The sequence below is a fragment of the Conger conger genome, chromosome 6, assembly GCF_963514075.1.
Source record: "Conger conger chromosome 6, fConCon1.1, whole genome shotgun sequence".
NCBI lineage: Eukaryota > Metazoa > Chordata > Actinopteri > Anguilliformes > Congridae > Conger > Conger conger.
Genome location: NC_083765.1, coordinates 49756994 through 49779016, shown reverse-complemented (window position 1 = coordinate 49779016; position 22023 = coordinate 49756994). Strand labels below are relative to the sequence as shown.

General features: G+C 44.6%; 1 protein-coding gene across 1 annotated transcript; it reads right to left on the bottom strand.

The window, feature by feature from the left end:
* Positions 1 to 3577: 3577 nt before the first annotated feature.
* lpcat2 (lysophosphatidylcholine acyltransferase 2) lies at positions 3578 to 21189 on the bottom strand. The gene is made up of 14 exons (XM_061246623.1): positions 20904 to 21189; positions 20370 to 20512; positions 19279 to 19496; positions 17881 to 17993; positions 15192 to 15252; positions 12397 to 12455; positions 12046 to 12080; positions 9884 to 9938; positions 9558 to 9640; positions 7900 to 8025; positions 7244 to 7397; positions 6945 to 7043; positions 6098 to 6239; positions 3578 to 5406 (listed from the first exon to the last, which is right to left on the bottom strand). The coding sequence occupies exons 1-14, from the start codon at positions 21057 to 21059 to the stop codon at positions 5243 to 5245; spliced, it is 1608 nt and encodes a 535-aa protein (XP_061102607.1). The 5' UTR covers positions 21060 to 21189; the 3' UTR covers positions 3578 to 5242.
* Between the last annotated feature and the right edge of the window lie 834 nt (positions 21190 to 22023).

The following is a 22023-nucleotide window of genomic DNA, read 5'->3' as shown; positions in this document are numbered from 1 at the left end:
CTGTCTGCCCTGTCAGTAACGGGCATCTGTGGCACAGCCCTGGACTGGATTGAGTCGTACCTCTCTGGTCGCTCCTTCCAGGTTGCCTGGGCTGGTTCGGTATCGACACCTCGGCCCCTCGCCACAGGAGTTCCCCAGGGCTCAGTCCTTGGCCCACTTCTTTTTTCTCTTTACACTCGCTCCCTTGGCCCTGTGATCACTGCACATGGGCTATCCTACCACTGCTACGCGGACGATACCCAACTCTCCGTCTCGTTCCCGCCGTCTGATACGCAGGTTTCAGCCCGTATCTCTGCTTGCCTGAGGGACATCCAGAGCTGGATGGACAACCACCATCTAAAGCTCAACCCAGGTAAAACTGAAATGATATTCATCCCTGCTAATACCTCTCCCCATCTGGATCTCTCCATTTCCCTCGGGGATACCACACTCACACCGTCACCCAGTGCAAGGAACCTTGGCGTGGTGATGGACAGCAGACTGTCCCTTTCCGAGAACATTGTGGCGGTGACCCGGTCTTGCAGGTTCTTCCTATACAACATACGGAGAATCCGCCCCTTTCTCACCCCCTACTCGACCCAGCTCCTAGTCCAAGCGATGGTTCTGTCCCGCCTGGACTACTGCAATTCCCTCTTGGCTGGCCTCCCAGCGTCCGCCATCAGACCCCTCCAACTCATCCAGAATGCAGCAGCTCGTCTGGTCTTCAACCTTCCCAAATACTCACACGTCACCCCCCTGCTTACTTCCCTCCACTGGCTGCCTGTCATGGCTCGCATCAAATTCAAAACATTGGTGCTAGCCTGCCAAGCAGTTAAAGGGTCTTCCCCAGCTTATCTGCAAAAAATCATCAGACCCTACACCCCTGCCAGACCTCTTCGTTCAGCCTCCACAGGCCGCTTGGCACCTCCCCCTCTCAGAACCTCCACCTCACGCTCACACCTACTGTCTGTTCTGGCTCCACGGTGGTGGAACGAACTCCCCGTTGAGGTCAGAACTATAGAATCTCTCCCCACCTTCAAGCGCAAGCTGAAGACACACCTCTTCAAGCAGCACCTCTCCCCATCCCTCCCTACCTCCCTGTGAACCTTAATTGTTATCTCTGTGACTTGCTTTGTGTATCGGTATTTTTAGTTGGCTAGGTAAGCAGTGTTTGGATAGTTAACTTTGGTCACTTTTGCTCTGTTTGTTTGTTCAAAAAAAAAAAAAAAAAAAAAAAATGGCCCTTGTCCTTATCTTTGTTGTACAGGTAGCAGTTGAAATTGTACTTCCCTCTAGGGTCTTTCAGCGAACTTATCCCTGGTTATGGGTATGCACTTTGTTGTATGTCGCTCTGGATAAGAGCGTCTGCCAAATGCCAATAATGTAATGTAATGTAATGTAATCCTCTCACCCCATATGTCCCCCGGATCCCCCACCACCTCCCCCCCGCATTATTGACAACCACCCTGCATTCACTGTTAAGAAACTCTTGAACATTCGTAAGAGGGGCCGTGGGGTTCAATACTTGGTTGACTGGGAGGGCTATGGCCCTGAGAAGCGTTCCTGGGTCGCTCCCAGTCTCATTCTGGACAAATCGCTCATCAGAGACTTCCATCGTGACCACCCTGATAAATTCCAAGGACCGCCAGGAGTCGGTCGTTAAGGGGGGGGTCCCGTCACGTTTCAGGTCTGTCTTGCCATGTTTTATGTTTATTCATGTTGTCTTAGTCACGTAGTGTCTTATCATGTATTATGTTAGTCTAGGTTCGTCATGTTGTTTAGTTATGTTTCGTCACAATTTATTTTCTTGTCATGTCTAGTTATGTTTCGTATGATTATATTACCTTGTTATGTTGAGTGGTTATCGTCTTAGTTTCGCTTTGTGTTATGTTTTGATTTATGTTTATTGTTACGTTAACTGGTCGTTGTTTATGCATACACTTTTACATGTTTTTCCGCAAACCTTGCGTTCCGTCTTTTCTCTCTCTCTCTTTCTGTCATTCACTCCCTAATTGTTTCCATTTGTCTATTTACTAAAACTACTAACGCTAGATCAGGATTGGGTAGAAACTAACAAACGAATCATGTGTTCATGTTACCTTACGTTTCTCGTGCATGTCATTTACTAATTTACTAATGCTAGGGCAGGATAGGTTTATTACTAACAATTACTAATCACCTTGTTAAACTTGTCATCCATCGCACCTGTTTTCCATTTCCTTGCTATGCTCTAACTAACTGTCTACACCTGTCTACATCTGCATTTATATCCGTCGCGCTACTGTTCACTGCAAAATTGTCTGCCTCTAGTTCTACTACGCAACTCTTGAGCATTATTTTCTGTTTGATTACACGTTACGATCCAAGCCTGTTACCGACCATTGTTTATTGATTTCTGTTTTGTTGACCACTGTTTGTTTTTGACCACGTCCTCGCCTACCGTTTTGTACTTTTGCTTCGCTGATTGTTTCATGGTTTCGACTCCCGCTTCGCCCACGACTACGCCTCTGCCTGCCGTCCGCCTGTTCATCTGCCCCGCTGACAGCTCTCCTGCTACCGGACCTCCCTGCACGTCTACCGACTACGAGTTTACCTCTTCCCTCGGCACCGTGCTTTTTATTTGTTTACTATTTGTTTGGCTGGATCTACGTGTATGGACTTTGCTTGTTTTGACTACGCTCCTGGGATTCGTCTTTATATAACTATTGTTTCTGAGTCGTGCATTTTGGGTCCAACCCCCACGCACCCGTCTCAGTCCCTGAACATGAGGACCAAAGGAGTGTCAATGCCAGTAAAGCAGGCCATCATTTGGCTGAAAAATCAACCAGAGACAGAGCCAAACATTACTATTGCTAAAATCTACTGTTTGGTACATTGTTAAGACGCAAGAATGCACTGGTGAGCTCAGCAATGGTGACCTGGTAGACCAAGGAAGACCTCTGTAATGGATGACAGAAGAAACCATTGGCAACCAACAGCTGAAGAACGCTCTCCAGGATGTAGGCGTAGATGTGTCAAAGGCGAACATCAAGAGAAGACTACGCCAGCATAACCTCAAAGGGCTCTTCACGAGAAGCAAACCCCTGGCAAACCTCCATCCATCCATCTATTATCTTAACCCGCTTATCCTGAACAGGGGGGCTGGAGCCTATTCCAGCATACATTGGGTGAAAGGCAGGAATACACCCTGGACAGGTCGCCAGTCCACCTTCACAAGAAGCAAATCCCTAGCAAACCTCAAATGGCCAGGTTTTGGGGTGCGAACGATTACACGTTTAAACCGAGTTGTACCCGTTTAGCAAAAAGTGCGAACCGATAATCGATTCATTTCTTTAAAAGCTGAAATGCTAAGCCAGGTTTAAATAAATGCCCTGTCATCACCTGTGATGAAACAAACAAATCGGAAAGATTTGGGCTGCTTAATAACATCTGTCAGGCTAGTCCTAGCAAGCAGTATTTGGCTATTTCAGGGGGTTAGGAATGCAGGCACCACAAGGGAATTGAAGAATTCAGGAAATAAGGAATAAAGACTTGACATTATCGACCCACCCACACTGGTGAGTTCTGTCCTTAAGATTACGGAACCAGTTGACTGCACTTTGACCCAAACCTATATTTATTAGCTTACTTATTAGAAGGTCGTGGTACACTGTTTCAAAAGCGTTGGACAGATCTGTAAATTAAAGAGCACAGTGTTGCTTTTTGTCCAGGGAGCACAGAATGTCATTGAGGACTAATGACACAGCTGGGATTGTTCTGTGCATAGGCCTAAACCCAGACCGTTAATCCTGATGTCAGCCATGAAAGCACCCAGCGTCACACTTACAATAAGGTAACATGAACTGGAATTGGTAATAATGTAGTTCCTAACATTAATTAATAGTTCATAAATATATGAATTAAGCATGACATTAATCCAGAGTGACATACAGTGGTGTAAAACTACAGGCCAGACAAAGATAAGAACTCAGACCCTGTAGAGTATCCTGTTGAGTAAAAACAAAAACAAACAAACAAAAGCATAAATGAAACAGTCCAGGCAAATATGAAATGAGCACTAATGATAAAACATCATAAGTGCATGTGTTGTGTTGTGTTATGGTGTGATATGGTGTGGTGTGGTGTAGTATGGTGTGGTGTGGTGTGGTATGGTGTGGTGTGATATGGTGTGGTGTAGTATGGTGTGGGTGTGGTGTGATACGGTGTGGTGTGGTGTGATGTGGGTATGGTGTGATATGGTGTGGTGTGATGTGGGTGTGGTGTGATACAGTGTGGTGTGATGTGGTGTGGTGTGGTGTAGTATGGTGTGGGTGTGGTGTGATACGGTGTGGTGTGGTGTGATATGGTGTGGTGTGATGTGGGTGTGGTGTGATACGGTGTGGTGTGGTGTGATGTGGGTGTGGTGTGATATGGTGTGGTATGCTGTGGTGTGATATGGTGTGGTGTGGTGTGATGTGGGTGTGGTGTGATATGGTGTGGTGTGGTGTAGTATGGTGTGGGTGTGGTGTGATACGGTGTGGTGTGGTGTGGTGTGATGTGGGTGTGGTGTGATATGGTGTGGTGTGATACAGTGTGGTGTGATGTGGGTGTGGTGTGATACAGTGTGGTGTGGTGTGATGTGGGTGTAGTGTGGTGTGGTGTGGTGTGGAGTGGTATGGTGTGATATGGTGTGGTGTGGTACGGTGTGTTGTGTTGTGCTGTGATGTGGTGTGTTGTTTGGTGTGTTGTGTTGTTTGGTGTGTTGTGATGTGCTGTGATGTGGTGTGTTGTTTCGTGTGTCGTGGTCTGGTGTGTTGTGTTGTTTGGTGTCTTGTTTGATGTGTTGTGTTGTGTTGTGTGTTGTGATGTGTTGTGATGTGGTGTGTTGTGTTGTTTGGTGTGTTGTGATGTGTTGTGATGCGGTGTGTTGTTTGGTGTGTTGTGGTGTGTTGTGTTGTTTGGTGTGTTGTGATGTGTTGTGGTGGTATGATGTGTTGGTGTGGTGTGGTGTGGTGTATAAATACAAGCGGTTTGGGGGAGAACATTCATCGAAAAACATCACACAAATATTTATCCTCTGTGGAGTATCTCCCCTTTCATAAACTCTCTCCGGTGAGTTTTAAGTTTTAAATCACCCAATTCTACAAGTGGACACTTAAAGAAGACAGAAGGCAGTCAAGTAAAACTTGGAAGACTAGCACATTTACAGTCAGACTAGTCACTTTAAAATGGCTGCCGTCTGATCAACGGCAGGTCTCCCCTTCAGTCTTTGGGAGCCACGGACTCAGTCTTCCTTCTTGTCAGAGGTGGAGTCATGGTGGGGGTGGTTGCTGGAGGAGGTGAGAGTGAGCTCTGCCTCTTGTAGAGCCTGGTAGCGCTGCAGCTCCAGATAGGTGGTGAACAGCTTGCCATACTCCGGGTGGGCGTCGGCATAGGCCTTGAACTCCTCTGTTGAGCCGAACAGGGAGACAACAGCTCTTTAAAACGCCATTTTAGGCTTTCCCAGTACCATCGAGGAAAATAAGCAACGGCGTTCTGCATGTGATATGAATTTCCCCGTTTTTGGCTTTTTATGATTAATGATACTGAAACTATTCTAAAAGTACTCTACAGTACACAACCAAATAACCTGAGCCTGACAGATCATTCCCAAAATGTCCAGTAGGTATTGAGGCAAAATCTCTACATGAAGCGTTAACATTTTTCCTTGAACCTCCCGCCATAAGGCTGACGTAACACTGTCGTACACATGACATAACAGCTGTCACAAGATGGCAGAACAGACAATGTCAGGTTCTGTCCAATGACAAAAATAAAACCTTTTTTGATAAAAGTACATCAACTGACACAATTTGTTATGCCATCTTGTGACAGCTGTTATGTCGTGTGTATAACAGTGTTACATCACTCTTATGGCAAGGAGTTCAAGCAAAGTGTTACCCATGAAGCAACACTACAATACGTGGGAAAGAGGAAAGGAGGAACTTCTCAGCAGAACTGGTTTACATTATATAAGACAGGGAGAACCTCTCTAACTGCGTGTACAACCCTGAGTCTTTCAACAGCCCAACTGTATCTCAGCGAAACGCCGGAAGGTGGTTGGGGGTCTCCGCTGCGATTGGCGGGCGGCTGGACTCACCGTAGTTGATGAAACCAGACTTATCCACGTCGATCTCGCTGAAGAGTTTAGAGACGTCCAGGTCGGCCACACCCAGGGACGAGCGTAGGACGGAGGAGAACTCCTCCTGAGTGATTCGCTGGTCGTCGTCCATGTCAAACAGCTGAGGAAAGACCGTGAGCGCACACAGAGTTGCTTGGGATAATTCCCTACGCACACCGAGTCACAGATCTTACGTTACTGTACGTCCATTTTGTTTTTAAACCGAAACGTTCCATCCAGCTCACTGCCGCCATACTCCCTCTGAAATGCTTTTGCAGCTCATTGATTTAGTAAAAATCATATTTTGATTAGTATTTTCTTCTAAATTAAACATACATGTGTTTATTTTTGCATGATTATGGCCCATTTATTATATACCATGTGTAAAATGTAAAAGTATAAAAGTATAAAATGTAAAATAAAAAGGTAAAAGTGTAAAAAGCATACAAAAAACATAAAATATAAAATACATGTGTTATTATACTGCATATAACTGGCATAATTCACTAGTTTTTATATTTCCGGTTTTTATATCAATGGAAAATGTGACTCATTCCTGTGTGCTGCTCTTTTCTGCATCAGTAATAACACAGACTGTTATGTATTGTATAATAAGCAGCTTGAGAAGGCATCATCTTGTATGTCACGGTTGGGTTCAGTTGACCCGTCGACCTATACCTCAGAAGTTTGTTGCCGTTGTATTGCAATCCTTTGTTTATCGACTATTATATTTACATTTGCTGCATGCCCGACTGGAAACCTGGACCTACCACCACCCAATCACAAGCTACAGAGACAGCTCTTGGCACATCCCAGAATTCTGCACCTGAAACGCCATCTGAATGGTCTCCTCCGTGTTTGCAGGTTTGCACAGAACAGTGACGCCAATCACGTATTCTCTGAAATCAATGGTGCCATCATTGTCCTGAAACAGGCAGAGAGACCGAAGTATAAACAGACAGAAAACAGGAAATAACTTCTGCCAAAGGTGATAGACCACTTAATTTATTCACAAAGGTAGTAACAGAACATTTCTTTTGGAATTAACTGATGAAGCCATATAGGAGACTGCGATCAGACAGGAAGTATTTAAGGATTAAGGAGAATTCCGACCCACTCACTCACCCGGTCGAACAGGGAAAACAGCTCCCGCAGGGGCGGACTGACGGGAATTTTCAGGAAACTGGAAAACTCCTCAATCCCAATCCGCCCGCCTTTACCAGAACGGGCGATGGCGGCGAAGGACTCCAGCACCTTTTGGATATTGTCCCATTTCAGACTACAACAAAAACCCAGCAGAAAGACACACAGAAACAACGCAACATGAATGTGTCATAGGGGTAATTATACACAGGTGAACAGGTATATCCACTCACACAGTTATCAAATATAGGACATCTCCTTTTCAGCATCGTGTCATTTATACTCTATTAAACAAATTAATCAACCATTCAGGAGCTGGTCAGTAGTCATCAGAGGACACAATTAACATACACTCACCGAGCATTTTATTAGGAACATTTTTACTTTATTACTTTATCTAATTATTCATGTGCTTATCTAATCAGCCAATTCCGTGGCAGCAGTGCAATGCATACAATCACGTAGATACGGGTCAGGAGCTTCAGTTAATGTTCACATCAACCATCAGAATGGGGAAATAATGTGGTCTAAGTGACTTTGATCGTGGAATGATTGTTGGTGGCAGAGTGGTTTGAGTATCTCAGAAACTGCTGATCTCCGGGGATGGTGCACAAAAGTGTGCGTGTGGGCAGGCTTACTTCAGCTTCCTGCTGATCTTGGTGAACTCCACCAGCCCGGCCTCCATGGGGAGGGTGAGCTCGCCAGCCGAGATCATCAGACGGCAGTCCTCGTACGTGTGGTCCGTCACGGGCACGCCCAGGGCCCTGGGGAGGCCAGGCCACCACGTGCAAACACACGCAGGGGCACGCCAATACCACGCCAATACCAACGCACAAGCAAAGGCAAAGCACGAAGAAGGACATACAAGCACAGAAAGGAAACATCAGCGAAATGTTGGCGTAAAAGTAAATAGATAATTGTGTTCCACATGCTATTTTCACTCTGCCATCGGCCAGCCGAACTGCATAGTCACCATGCATTGGCATGGCAAAATGTCTAAGAGAGGGCTTTGGCAGTTTACAAAAGGCATACTCACTCAGAACGCAATGTACACTCAGTGACCACCTCATTAGGTATTTGTTAGACTTAATATTTAGACTGATTTTTCGCCACCTTAGCCTATCCGCTTCAAGGTGCCACATGTGTGCTCAGAGATGCTCTTCTGCACACCACTGTTTTAATGTGTGGTTATTTGCTTTACTGTCATCTTCCTGTCAGCTTTGACCACTACATTAATGGCCTTTGGCAGACGCTCTTATCCAGAGCAACGTACAGTGGATTAGACTGAACAGGAGACAATTTTGGATCTTATTGTGGCTACATTGGGGATCGAACCAACGACCTTGTGTGTCCCAGTCATGTACCTTAGCCACTACGCTACAGGCCACCCCTGTAGGAGTAGAAGTCTAAAGAATCTAATAAATCTAATAAATACCTAATAAAGTGCTCACTGAGTGTATAAAATTCTCTACGCAGGAATGGTCTAAGATCCCCCAATATGTTCATCTCACAAAACAATACAGAAGATGGTTCAGCAGAGTTATCATTGTGCAGGGAGGGTGGCACCTGAAAATAAACGTTGACATAAATGAAAAAAAGTGCTATTTTGGTTGATTCTGAATGGTTAACGTGCTTTTATCCATATCATGAGACTTTATTTAGTGGTTCTACTGTATATCAATGTTCTATTCTGCTCTATTCAACATTGGCCATTCTCTTCAAGACTTCTGGGTTTGGGGCTTTTGAAGCGTTCATAAAAGGGATTAACACAGTGAACTAGAGCAAGAGCACCTTCAGGTTGAGTTCTGTGAGTAGAAGGAGGGGGAAAACACGTTAATTACACATTACAAAGTATTTTTTCACTCAGAGAGTAGTCAAGCTTGCCTGGTCATGTAGTAGAGGCAAAAACCTCCTGGTTTACTGAGCACTATTTGACTGGATTGCCTTTCTATAACAAGACAAGCATATATTTTTCTCTTCAACCCAACAATTCCCTTGAAGCATTTCCAAAATGTTCACGGTTCAGAATGAAAATACATATCAGTATCTGTATTACTAATTGTATGCTGTTCTCTTTGTTCATCTTTATCAAGGGTATGAGAAATTTTAGAGGGCACTGTATGGTTGTAAATGATTTATGAATCCCTGTCTAAACTTAGGAAATTGTTCTCTCAAAAGAATGGTTTCATGCCTTGCAAAAAAAAAAGAATCAGTTGAACCTTTTAGGAGCTTCATTTAAGCAGAGTTGATCAGAGATATTCAACACAGAAAAGCTGTGCATGGGTGCTATTCTTACTTTGCCATCACATCACGCACTGCATGTCCAAACACGGCTGGGGTGGCCTTCTCATTCTCACTGGGAATGTAGGGTGGGAGAAACTGAAGGGAGAGAACAGCCATTTTGGCTCATATTTCAGCCTCAGCAGTGCTCCATGCTTGAAACATGGTTCCTTGCTTAGCGGTGTCAAACAATTCATTAAAACAAATTAAAACCCAAACCAACCACATTTCCCTCAACTAGCAGCTCATCGGATTACGGATGAAGAGGGATAAGCACCAGTGGAATTTAAAGAATGAAATCACACAATTGCTTGTGTGTCCAGCCTCATGGTGACCTCTTACCTCCACTTCTACATCGGTGTAGGGTTGACACAGGGTCTGCAGCAGCAGCGTCTTCCTGCAGGAAAGACAGTGAGAGGGGCTCACCAACGATGAACCATGAACATAACATATGGCACGGCGGGTGGGAAGGCAACAGTGCTTAAGAATATGCCATTTAGTCTAGCACCTGATGTTAAGGATGTCTTAAAATACTCCCCGAAAGCAAGCCCCACTTAAAAGGATACATAATTGGATTTTGTAGATCTATCAGCCAACATTTGGCCATTTTGACAGGGAGCCCTGCGGCCATTGGGAAAGGAATGTGAAACTCTGCAGAAAGCAGTCCAGGAAGAGTTGGGTGGCCGCCCCCGGAAGCCCCCTTTATGTGCTGGAAAGGATTTTTTTTCAGTGTCCTGCAGATGAAGTAGTCCTAATTCTAAACCTTGGAATGTGCTGTTATCCTTATAGTTCTCTCTAGCTGGCAATAGAGGAGAATTACCCCCCCCACCTCTCTCTCTTTCTCTCTCTCTGTATCAGGGGTGGGTTGGCGCTCTCTCTCTCTCTCTCTCTCTTTCTCTCTCTCTCTCTCTCTCCCTATGTATCAGGGCTGCGTTGGCGGTCTCTCTCTCTGTATCAGGGGTGTGTTGGCTCTCTCTCTCTCTCTCTCTCTCTCTCTCACTGAATCAGCAGTGCATTGGTATATGCGCTCTGAATCTGCTGTTTTCAGCACTCTGCGATTCAAACGTCACAGAGCGCTCAGAAATCCATTCATTTACAGATGAAAAGAACCTCTTTGGCCATTTTCTTTTTAGACTGGAACGCTGGGGATAAACCGTCTATTCAACCGGAGTATCCGGAGCGTGTTTTCCGAGCACACCGAGGGCACGCGGTCCAAACTTCCGAAAGGCAGTGCTCCGATCGCTCCGAATGAGAGCTAACGGGAGCCAGAAAACGAACGTGCCCCAGAGAAAAAAACGACATGTCAATCATCCTGTATTTCCCCACCAGTGCAAGAGCGGACCACAGGAAGAGAGGAAAACGTCTCCGTGGCAATTGTGCAAGTGCATATGCATGTCAAAACCGTCTGCAGTCACCCAGGCCAACTGCTTTCTACTCACCGCAAAACATTCTGTCACGGTTCTTAAAGGAGTTAGCAAGTAAGCACAAAAGCATGTGAAGAAGTAGAATTCTGGGGTTTGGCACCCACAAACAGGAAATCAGAGTAAACTGAGATGTGACTGATGTATCAGCTAAAATTAACGCATCAGCAATTCCTTTTTGGTTTTATTTTAGATAAACTTATCAACAATTTATTTTTCAAATCAGCATTTCACACACACAAACACACACATACATGTACACATGCCAAATACACTCAGTGACTACTTTATTGCACATTTATGAAACTTTTAAATTTATTTTAGACTTATAGACTAGTGTAATGTGTGGTTATTTGAGTAACTTTCGCCTTCCTGTCAGTTCTAGCCAGTTGTGCCATTCTCCTCTGACCTCTCTCATTAACAATCATTCCATGGTCAAAGTCACTTAAATCACATTTCTACCCCTTTCTGATGGTTGGTCAGAACAACAACTGAACCTTTTGACTACACCTGTATGCTCTGATGCATTGAGTTGCTGCCACATCATTGGCTAATTAGATATCTGCTTTAACGAGCGATCTGATGTACCTAATAAAGTGGTCACTGAGTGTATATGAAATGGTTACGTTGAATGTGTACAGACCAGGAAGCCAGCGGTGGTCAGGGGAAGAGACTTATGTGTACAGACCAGGAGGCCAGCGGTGGTCAGGGGAAGAGACTTATGTGTACAGACCAGGAAGCCAGCGGTGGTCAGGGGAAGAGACTTATGTGTACAGACCAGGAAGCCAGTGGTGGTCAGGGGAAGAGACTTATGTGTACAGACCAGGAAGCCAGCGGTGGTCAGGGGAAGAGACTTATGTGTACAGACCAGGAAGCCAGCGGTGGTCAGGGGAAGAGACTTATGTGTACAGACCAGGAAGCCAGCGGTGGTCAGGGGAAGAGACTTATGTGTACAGACCAGGAAGCCAGCGGTGGTCAGGGGAAGAGACTTATGTGTACAGACCAGGAAGCCAGCGGTGGTCAGGGGAAGAGACTTATGTGTACAGACCAGGAAGCCAGCGGTGGTCAGGGGAAGAAACTTACGATTTTGGTCCCTGCCATGTCCAAGTCACTGTGTCCTAAAGTAAACACAATTACACAGAAGCAGGTTATTTTCTATTTTTTATTTTTATATTCTTATTGTCAAAGCACTCTGAGCTGCTTCCATTGCATGAAAAGTGCTTTATAAATAAAGTTTATTATTATTATTATTATTATTATTATTATTATTATTATTACTAAACCCTCTGGGTCGATTGCAAAACACTTGTGGTTTAGATCTCCAGTGCATACTAGAAGGCTACTGAATTTTAATGAATGACTGGCATGATAATGCCGTACAATTGCAATATTGTTTTTTTATTTGTGTAGTAATTTCAGTGGAGTGATACAGACCAGCTTGTTGGGATAACGCAGGAGAACAGGTTGCACTGGGACGCCGGGAATGAAGGCACCTTCAGGGAAAAGATCGGTTTCTATCTTACCTCTCAGTTAAAGGGACAACAGATTTTTGTGTTAAAACATTCTTTCAAGACCATTGTAAATCCCTTCACTGACATGTTGACTCACCCTCTGCCTGTGTTTACAGTCCTTAAATTCGGGTTTCAAAATATAAGATATAATTGACGGCCCGACACTCTGTACCAAAACATTGTATAACTGTACAATAATTCAAGCTCATTGGTTGCGTAGGGCATTTTACATAAGTGTGCCTCTCTGCAGACCTCCAAAAAGAAACAGACTGTGTTTACCATGTTGACACAGGGTTTGTCTTGACACAGCAAGACAGTGCTCGTCAATATAGGACTATTGCTCCCATCATTGCACTGCCTGTGTGCAATTCTGCCACCTCAGTGGTTTTCCAAATACAGTGTTTGGTATCTTTAGATCGCTAATGTTGTGGGAAATAGTTTGGTGTCATTAGTGATGTAGTACACTGGTTGCTGAATAAAGATCTTGAAACAGCATTTAGAAATAAACCACAGGTAATGCAAGTTACCTGCGAGTCAGCATCCAGCTGTGCTACAAATGTAAACCAGGTTTGTTAGACAGAGATAACATCAGCAGGACCATTGGTAGTCACTGCCATCTTGTGACTCCTTATTTGATGATTTGTTGTTTTCCTGTAAACCCTGGGTTATAGAGGGAAATGTGGAATGGTTCAAGGAGACTCGCAAATACGACCTGCACCATTCGCGTACAGCCATTTATATTGCACCTTTCCAAATTGTAATTATATTTCTGCACTGCATTGTTGAATAAATTATATTAATTTGAACTGGTATCCTCTTCATCACCCCACTGCACACAGTTTAGAGTCCTAACAGACATAGACAACCTAGGATACCGGCACCCCGTAGTCACTCGCCTATACACCAATGCCGTAACAAGATACATAAGTGTATAATTGTAGGCTATACAGGCCACAGGCACGTCCGCGTCTACATAGCATAGATAGCGATCCTATAGAGCCACACTATTGGCGGACATTTGCAGTTCCTTTTGTTGAACTGTTAGAACAGAGGAGCAGTGAAACGTATCTTTCGAGTCAGATAAACAAGAACAAAATTAAATTAACCCTGTTCCAGTAGAACCTGGTCAGACTACATGTGTGTCCTTTGCCTCTCAAATACTTCCGCTTTTTGGTGTATTTGGGGGGGTCCTTACAGTTGAAAATTGGCTCTAATTGCCTCAGCCAATGGCATTTCAACATCAGTGCGTTTACAGAGAAAGGGGAGGGATAAAGAGCGTTGTGGTTTGAAGGTGTTAGTTGCTGCTATTCCTCTCTTGACCATTAGAAATCCGAAATTACCTATTGTACCTTTAAACATGAGCCATTTTGTCAGTCCTGCCCTAGAAACCTCAGATCACTGGTGTCAAGTGCAGTCAGACCACATCTGGTAACAATTTGTCCAACCAATTTCCAGTAGAACCATTACAATAAGATCATGCTTCCTTAAAAAAGGAATAAGATGAATTTATGGCCTTTTAACTACACCAGATATGTGACTGGCTAAGTAGTAGTTAAGGCGGTAATGCTCTTGATGTAGAGCAACTATGGAACCAGAACCAGAACCAAAACTTTATTTTCAAACAAAATAGATTTACCAGTTTCGGTAGCATATTGGTGTCTACAATTTCAGTGCATAGACACGTGGGACATGGAGTATAATACCATATTGTTTGAAAGGGACAATGGAAGAAAGTCATGCCTGTGTTAATGGTCCTCTGAACAGACATGAGAAGAACATGGTATCCCTGCAGTAGAATCCAGCTATGCAAGTTTAAATTGAGCTGGTCAAGCTGGCCATAAGCTGGTCTAGCTGGATATGAACTGGTCAACCAGCTTGGCAAAACTGGTCATAAAGCTGGTCTAGCTGGGTATGAGCTGGTCATAAAGCTGGTCTAGCTGGGTATGAGCTGGTCATAAAGCTGGTCTAGCTGGGTATGAGCTGGTCATAAAGCTGGTGTAGCTGGGTATGAGCTGGTCATAAAGCTGGTCTAGCTGGGTATGAGCTGGGCAGCCAGCTAGTGCTGCTAGCTTGTCTGAGCTGGCAGCTACCAGCTGTTTCAAAACATAGCTTGAGCTGGGAACTGGCAACACTGAGCTGTTTTTTTCCACAGGGATACACAGATCCACATGGCTCACCCAGGCGCAGAGCAGAAGAATGATGAAACAAAGAATACCTGAACACCCGAAATGCTGCATCCAGAATAAACCATAAGGGAGCATTTTCTGGTGAGTGGGTATTCCTAATTCCTTCTGTGAACAGATATGACTTGCATGTGACCAAATAGATGTGTAAATTTTCAAGCAATTGAGCAATGTTTTCAGTGCTCTTATGTATCATCAACTACGTGATAGAGATCAGTGCTTTTCATGGAAGCCGGATGCCAAAAGGGGAAGCTGTTCCAGGAAGTTTGAGGGGTCTTGTTTCAAGAGAACTGTGGTACTCTCTTAGCCTATTTTTAAATGCTCAAACAGCAGTTATGTCTATACACAGTTCATTCTTCCTCTCTACTTTTGCATAATGCAAAATGTAATAATGACCTGCCTCTACTGGCCAGCCACATGGAGTCATCCAATGGGCCAGACTGAGGTTTTTTTTTTTTGTTGGCTTTGCTGTTTCGCTGTTTTGTCTTCCCCTATATTAGTTGTAAATAAAATGAAATGGGAAATGGCTTCCTACCTTGTTTGAAAGTAATCAGACAAGAACGATTAGTGCAGGTTCCCTCCGGGAAAATGAGAACCTATGAAAGAAAATAGAAAAAAAAATGCTATAATAGTATAGACAACTTGGTGACTGGAGTGAAATGATCTTGTTTTGCAGGTGGTTTGTGTACAGATGGGGAAGCTACTCTCTCCTCTGTTTAATGGCTCATATGTGTTTTAGTCTCTGCGTTGACACCAGACCTGGGTCAAACACGTAATTGTTTTGGATTCAAGCACTTTTCTGTGATCAATCTTGATCTTGCGTGGTGCAATTGAGCTAACCAATGACCAGAAGGCTGGGTTAACAGTTCATGACAGTATTTAATAAGTTCCAACCAGACAAGCGTAGAAAAGTATTAAAATCCAAAACAATTACATATTTGACCCAGATCTGGGTGGCGGTTTAAATCCGGGATGAGCAACTCCAGCCCTGGAGGGCCAGTGTGTATGCAGGATTAACTCCAGTCCTGGAGGGCCAGTGTGTGTGCAGGATTAACTCCAGTCCTGGAGGGGGCGCTGTGTATGCAGGTTTAACTCCAGCCCTGGAGGGGGCGCTGTGTATGCAGGATTAACTCCAGCCCTGGAGGGCCAGTGTGTGTGCAGGATTTTGCTGCCACCAGTTACCCTGGCTCAATTAGCTACAGTAATTAGCCATATGTAGCGTGACCGATTCACTTGTAAATTAGACGACAATAAAAAGCGACAAGACAAGAACACGCATCAGCCGCTGTTTATGACAGAATGTGGCTATAAATGACAGATCATGTAAATGATATGGCCATTTAAATAATTAAGAGCAGAAGTACATGATGCATGGGACGCAGAAACAAATCTATTCAATGTAAACGCAGGAACGATCTCTTAATTGGGGCCAGAAATGAACGACGACGAAAGCGGAGGGATATTGAAAGTCAATGATGGGACTGAAACCTCGACCGAAACCCCCGACTGAAACCTCGACTGAAACCCCCGACTGAAACCTCGACTGAAACCCCCGACTGAAACCTCCACTCTACCATCGACTCTACCCCCGACTGAAACCTCCACTCTACCATCGACTCTACCCCCGACTGAAACCTCGACTGAAACCTCGACTCTACCCCTGACTCAACCCCGCACTGAAACCCTCGACCTCTGAGGCCGGCTGCAGAAGCAGGCAGCCTCCGCGGGGTGAGTCACTGCCTGAAAGGAGGAAGCGACAGAACAGAGGAAACTCAAGTGGCTTTAGAGGATAGAGACGGGCGACAGAAGGTCTCCCGGGCGATACTCCGGAAGTTATCAGTAGGGTAAAAAATGAAAAGTGATGTTTCGGTCTATCCGCTTCTCTCATTGCGGCAGGTTTAGCTAGCGAGTTTATCTAGCAAGTTTCAAGTTTAAAGGGCTCCACAGAAGTTGTTTTGAGCTATGAATGTCACAGCTCTCCGAAATGTCATTTTCCCACATGGCTCTTTCAGGGACTTTCCCAGATCTGCGTCTATTTCATTTATGCTAGCAACTGAAGAAATAAACCACATACACTCAGTGACCAGACCTGTACACCAGCTTGTTAACATGCAAATATCTAATCAGTTGATTATGTGGCAGCAACACAATGCAACAAAGCATGCAGATATTGGTCAAGAGGTTCAGCTGCCAGACAGGGTGATTTGAGTATGTCAGAAACTGCTGGTCTCCTGGGATTTTCACATACAGCAGTCCCTAAACCAAATAACGTCTGGTGAGCGGCAGGTCTCAGGGCGAAACCCTTGTCAATGAGTGAGGTAGGGCCGGCCTGTAGCCGAGTGGTTAAGGTACATGACTGGGACCCTCAAGGTTTTAAAAACAAGGCCCTTAGCGCCACATTGGAGATCGTCTCCTGCTTAGTCTAATCAACTGTAAGTCAATTACAAGATAATATTAGGTAATGTAACAGAAACTCAGCAACTAAAATAAGCACACGACACACGCAGAACAGCATCTTTGAGCACACAACACATTAGACCTTGAAATATATGGGCTACAACAGCAGAAGACAAAAAAAGTCTAAGATATAAGCCTAATGAGGTGGTCGCTGAGTAAATACTGCTCTTTTTGCTTGCTTCAGCCGCTGTAATTTCCGTTTTGCTGCTTATCTTAAATCTGTAACACCCTAATGAGTCATGTGTTTATAAATAATCGACAGGAAAAGAAAACCACAGTTTAATTTTTAATGTATCATCAGGAGCTGTGGCTTTCCCATGCTATGATAATTGTTGATTTCTGCCAAGGCTAGACAGAAATAGCCAAATAGCGTGTGAGGAATTATACCAAGGTGAGATATGATGAAAGGAACATCATTTGATGTTGTCTGGAATCAAAATGTAGCTTTCTGTGTTAGGGTCTGGACCCAAGCCCTGATCGTGTTAGGGCCAGCTGAGGCCAGCAGCCCTTCCAGGACTGCATATAACTGACCATAGGGTTGCGGTACGGCTGTACAGCCGGACTGTAGTGCCAATAACGGTAGCATGTATGAATGTCTACACCCTCTGGCATTTATGGACAGTGTTGCTCTGAAAAGGCATTCCAACAAATACAATTCCAGCATTAAAAACTTAGTCAGACTGGGCCTGCGCACTTGAATAATGTAACGTTAAAGGTGAAAGGTGAAAGGTCAAAGGCTGGACAGATTAGTGGAGTTGTGGCCCGACCTGAGGCCAGAGTCCCCCGGAGGTGGCCCGCCTCTCGATCTCCAGTATGGTGTTTTTGCGGGAGTTTGGGTCCACCCGCGAGACCAGAACAGGCTGCAGACAGCGCAGGAACCCTGCGGGAGAAAGGGGAGGAAGGCGCAAACAAGCGAACCTTACAATAAACCCGTCTTCACCACCGGCCCAACAAACCACACCAGCATTCCAGCCTTCCGCATTCTGCCGAGGTTATAAACTGTGCTCGCTGTTTATCCAAAGACAATGCGGGGCTTCACCGAGTTGTGGCATGCGGGGGTTTAACATTTGGCCCACAGCTGGTGGCATCCCACCTGCACGGTTTTCTCCACCCACATTACTAACCGCCCTCTTGGACCTGTGACATCACAGGGAATGCAGACCGGCAAAATGTGTACATGTTCATAGATATCTACATTGCTACACTTCATTACAGGCATTTGGCAGACGCTCTTATCCAGAGCGACGTACAACAAAAGCGCAAATCAGAACCAGGGACAAGTGCGCTTAAAAAGCCTGGGAGGGAAGTACAGTCTCAAGTGCTAGAAGTGTCTGACCAAAGGTTTATACTTGACTGGAACCTGTGATAATGTGACAAATATACTCAGTGAGCACTTTATTTCGTATTTATTAGACTTAAGCCTATCCACTTAAGAGTGGTGATGCGTTGTGTGTTCAGAGATGCTCTTTTGCACACCGATGTTGTAATGTGTGGTTATTGGTGTTACTGTCACCTTCCTGTCAGCTTTGATCAGTCTGGCCATTCTCCTCTGACGTTAACAAGTCGTTTCTGCCTGCAGAACTGCTGCTCACAGGATTGTTTTTTAGTTTTTTGCACCATACTTTGCAAACTTTAGAGACTAGTGTGTGTGAAAATCCCAGGAGATCAGCAGTTTCTTAGATACTCAAACCACCCTGTCTGCCACCAACAATCATTCCACAGTTAAAGTCACTTAGATCACATTTTTTCCACATTCTCGTCATTGATGTGAGCATTAACTGAAGCTCCAGATCCGTATCTACATGATTGTATGCATTGCACTGCTGCCACAAAATTGGCTGATTATAATAATTGCAGATAATCGCATGAATAAGTAGGTGTAATAAAGTAAAAATGTTCCTAATGAAGTGCTCGGTGAGTGTAAATGGCTGCTGTTTTTCAGTATATAATGTTGGTGTAGTTGACTTTTACAGACGTTTGAGAAGGAACGTCTTCATGAAATGTAATTAAAATGCAGGTCTTTGCGGACACAGCGTAAATGTTTTTGAGATTATGAGACGGAGGCTGCCACCGCACATTAAATGCAATGCATCACAGCGTATTGGTGTGAGGCTAACACCCTTCAGCACACAGACTGTGTGAGGAGAAGAGGTTTAAAAACTCACGTCCGAACACAGGCATGGCCAGGTTTTCCAATCGGGACACGGTGGAGGGGAGCTCCGCCACGAGGCACACGATGGCGTCGAAGAAGCCCGAGTGGGGCGCCACCGCCAAAATCGGGGCGTCCTCGCTGCTCGCCCTTTGACCCTTCACAGTGACCCGGAAGCCCATACAGTAGAAGAACAGGCGACCCAGACGGGCCAGCACTTTTTGGCACAGGAACCTGCGCCGAAAACGCGCCAGGATTTCAGTGACCAACAGCAAACCACAAACCGGCAAAGTGCCTCTTCACCAGGGTATGTCCGATAACCAAGAAAAAAAACCCTCTGCTTCAGACCAGGGTCAAATACGTGATCGTTTTGGATTCAAACACTTTCCTGCGCTCAATTGATCTGGCCTGGAGCCGAGAGGACCAGAAGGCAGGGTTTGCGCTTGTTGCGAGGAAAGTCAGACAAGCTCAGTTAAGTGTGGAAAAGTATTTGAATCCAAAACAACTAGTTGTTTGACCCAGGTCTGAAGCAGAGGGTGTTATTATCGGGCATGCCAGAGCCTTATCTCAAGCAGGATTACACTTTAACTGGAAGCGGTTTCTGTAGAGGCCATGAGGCGAGCCACCTGAGATTACTGGACGGGCCTGGTTTACATCAGGGCTGTCTCAACAGCAGGGAAATACACGGTGACTGCTTCACGCACGACTGCGATGTTTTCTGCACTAATATCGCAGCCCTTTAGGTTAAAACAGGGTTGCACAGGTCAAGATAATTAAGTAGAAATTAATAATTTATACTGAAATGTTCCAGACTCATTATTTTTCATCAAAACTAGGCCAATTGATGCACGCTTTTTGCCTCATCAGTGAAATGGTGATGATCATCACTACGCTATACGCCATCCCGTCAGTACTGTTTTCAAAATGAGATCAAATGACAATACATTTGCACTTTCAAGTTAGGTGCTCTGCACCAGGGTTGGGTATGAGTTCATACTTCAAACTAGCCGTAAGCAATCCGTTGAAATGACCGCATGAGATGGTCATCTTCTAACATTAATATCACAAGTTCAGATAAAGTAAACAGCTCAGGTAAGTCGTGTTTACCTTCTCCACCCAGTCAGGGGTTTCATGGCCCCTTTGACGGGGTGCATGAACGTCGCGATGACAGCTACGGGCCACGTCACCATGACGACGATCAGCAGACCGATGGTGCGGACAGGGACTAGGAAAACTCCCAGGAGAGCACACTTTGGAGACATAAGTACACTTCTCTTAAGCAAGATGCAGACGGTGGCATGTCGCAAATCAGCCGCTGTGCATTTTGCGTATTAGCTGCACTGCATTAGATGTGTACACTTTCTTCCCAGAGCAACGGCACTAAAGACAATTAACGAGCATATTAAACTGAAGTCAAATTTGAATGAGATTATGTAGTTGCTGAACAATCCTTACTCTAGCGAGTGTAAATGCAAGATTTGGCTGGAATGGGCTGGCAGAGATTAAATTATGAACCAATATATCTATACATGTTTGTCCGGACGTCAGCAAACTACAGTAGGCTATGCTCATTGCGCTTTCTAATAATCCAACAATAACACGTACAAAAATCAAACAAAACACACATAAATCATCACTTACTTTGATTTTTTCAGTCTTTGTCAATTTTGCATTATGCACAAACGGATTAAGCACCGCGGGGAGAAGCAGAGACTGTTGCCTCGGCAAAACGAACGCTCTTTCCGGCATTCTCGCGGCTTGCCTCTGACAGTCTGACACATGAGCTTCTGTAACCATTACTTTATTTCTCAAACGAAACTTTTGCAAACGCCCGACTTCCCCGACAACACATCCGCCGCGCACAGTTTTTCACACCAGCACAACAGCGCGACAAAGCGTTCCTGTCAGTTTCAGACCCCACCCACAAAGCGTAATCCAGTTAATCTTCTTTTGGGCAATAAGGCTAGAGCAACACTGCTAGCTATACGCCACTGCGGATCCTTGAAAAATGTGTAAAGGCAAGTGTTCAGAAAAATCAATTTTTTAAGGGGCGAAGTAGATTTAATAAAGTAGGCTGGGTTTATTGTATTATTATTCAATATACACTTAGTGGGCACTTTATTCGGTATTTATTACTTATTTTGTAGATTTATTTAGTCTTTTGCCGCTGTAGCCTATCCACTGTGTATTGAGAGATGCTCTTCCGCATACGACTGTTGGTTATTAAGTGGTTATTGACGCCTGGAACCTCTTGACTACGTCTGAATTTAGTTGCTGCCACGTGATTAGCTGATTAGATAATGGCATGACTAAGTAGGTGTTCAGGTGTTCCTAATAAAGTGAATGTGTATGCCACAGTGGATAACAGCAGTGAGGAGTTGGAATTAAGATCATTGAGCAACTAACTGGACGTGTACTTCGCTGAAGTGTATTGTTTTAAAAACGAGAAAAATTAATTTATCTAGTTATCTCGTCTACAAAACAATCTCTCACATTCTCCTTGACAGGTCCAACTGAGGATCCCTGTGCATAAAGTTGTCTCTGCAAATGTACAAGAGGACAAGACCAGTATAGTAGGTCACTGTGTGCACTCATTGTACGAGTAATTTAATATAGTAATTTGAATATAATTGCAATGATGAGTGTACGCCTCTAGATGTCAGCAATAACTCAAAATTACTTAAAGAAATGTCTTCATAGAGGCATTCTAAATACCGTTACTCAAACCACGGGATTCTGTAGCCAACTTAAAATGAACATA

What these genes read in the sequence shown, in the direction of transcription:
- lpcat2 (XM_061246623.1), bottom strand. Translation starts at nt 21,059, where the DNA reads ATGGTTACAGAAGCTCATGTGTCAGACTGTCAGAGGCAAGCCGCGAGA. An exon ending in GGCCATGCCTGTGTTCGGAC is followed by an intron (nt 17,994 to 19,278) that starts GTGAGTTTTTAA and finishes TTTCTCCCGCAG; the next exon opens with GGTTCCTGCGCTGTCTGCAG. An exon ending in TCTGATTACTTTCAAACAAG is followed by an intron (nt 12,456 to 15,191) that starts GTAGGAAGCCAT and finishes TTTTCCCTGAAG; the next exon opens with GTGCCTTCATTCCCGGCGTC.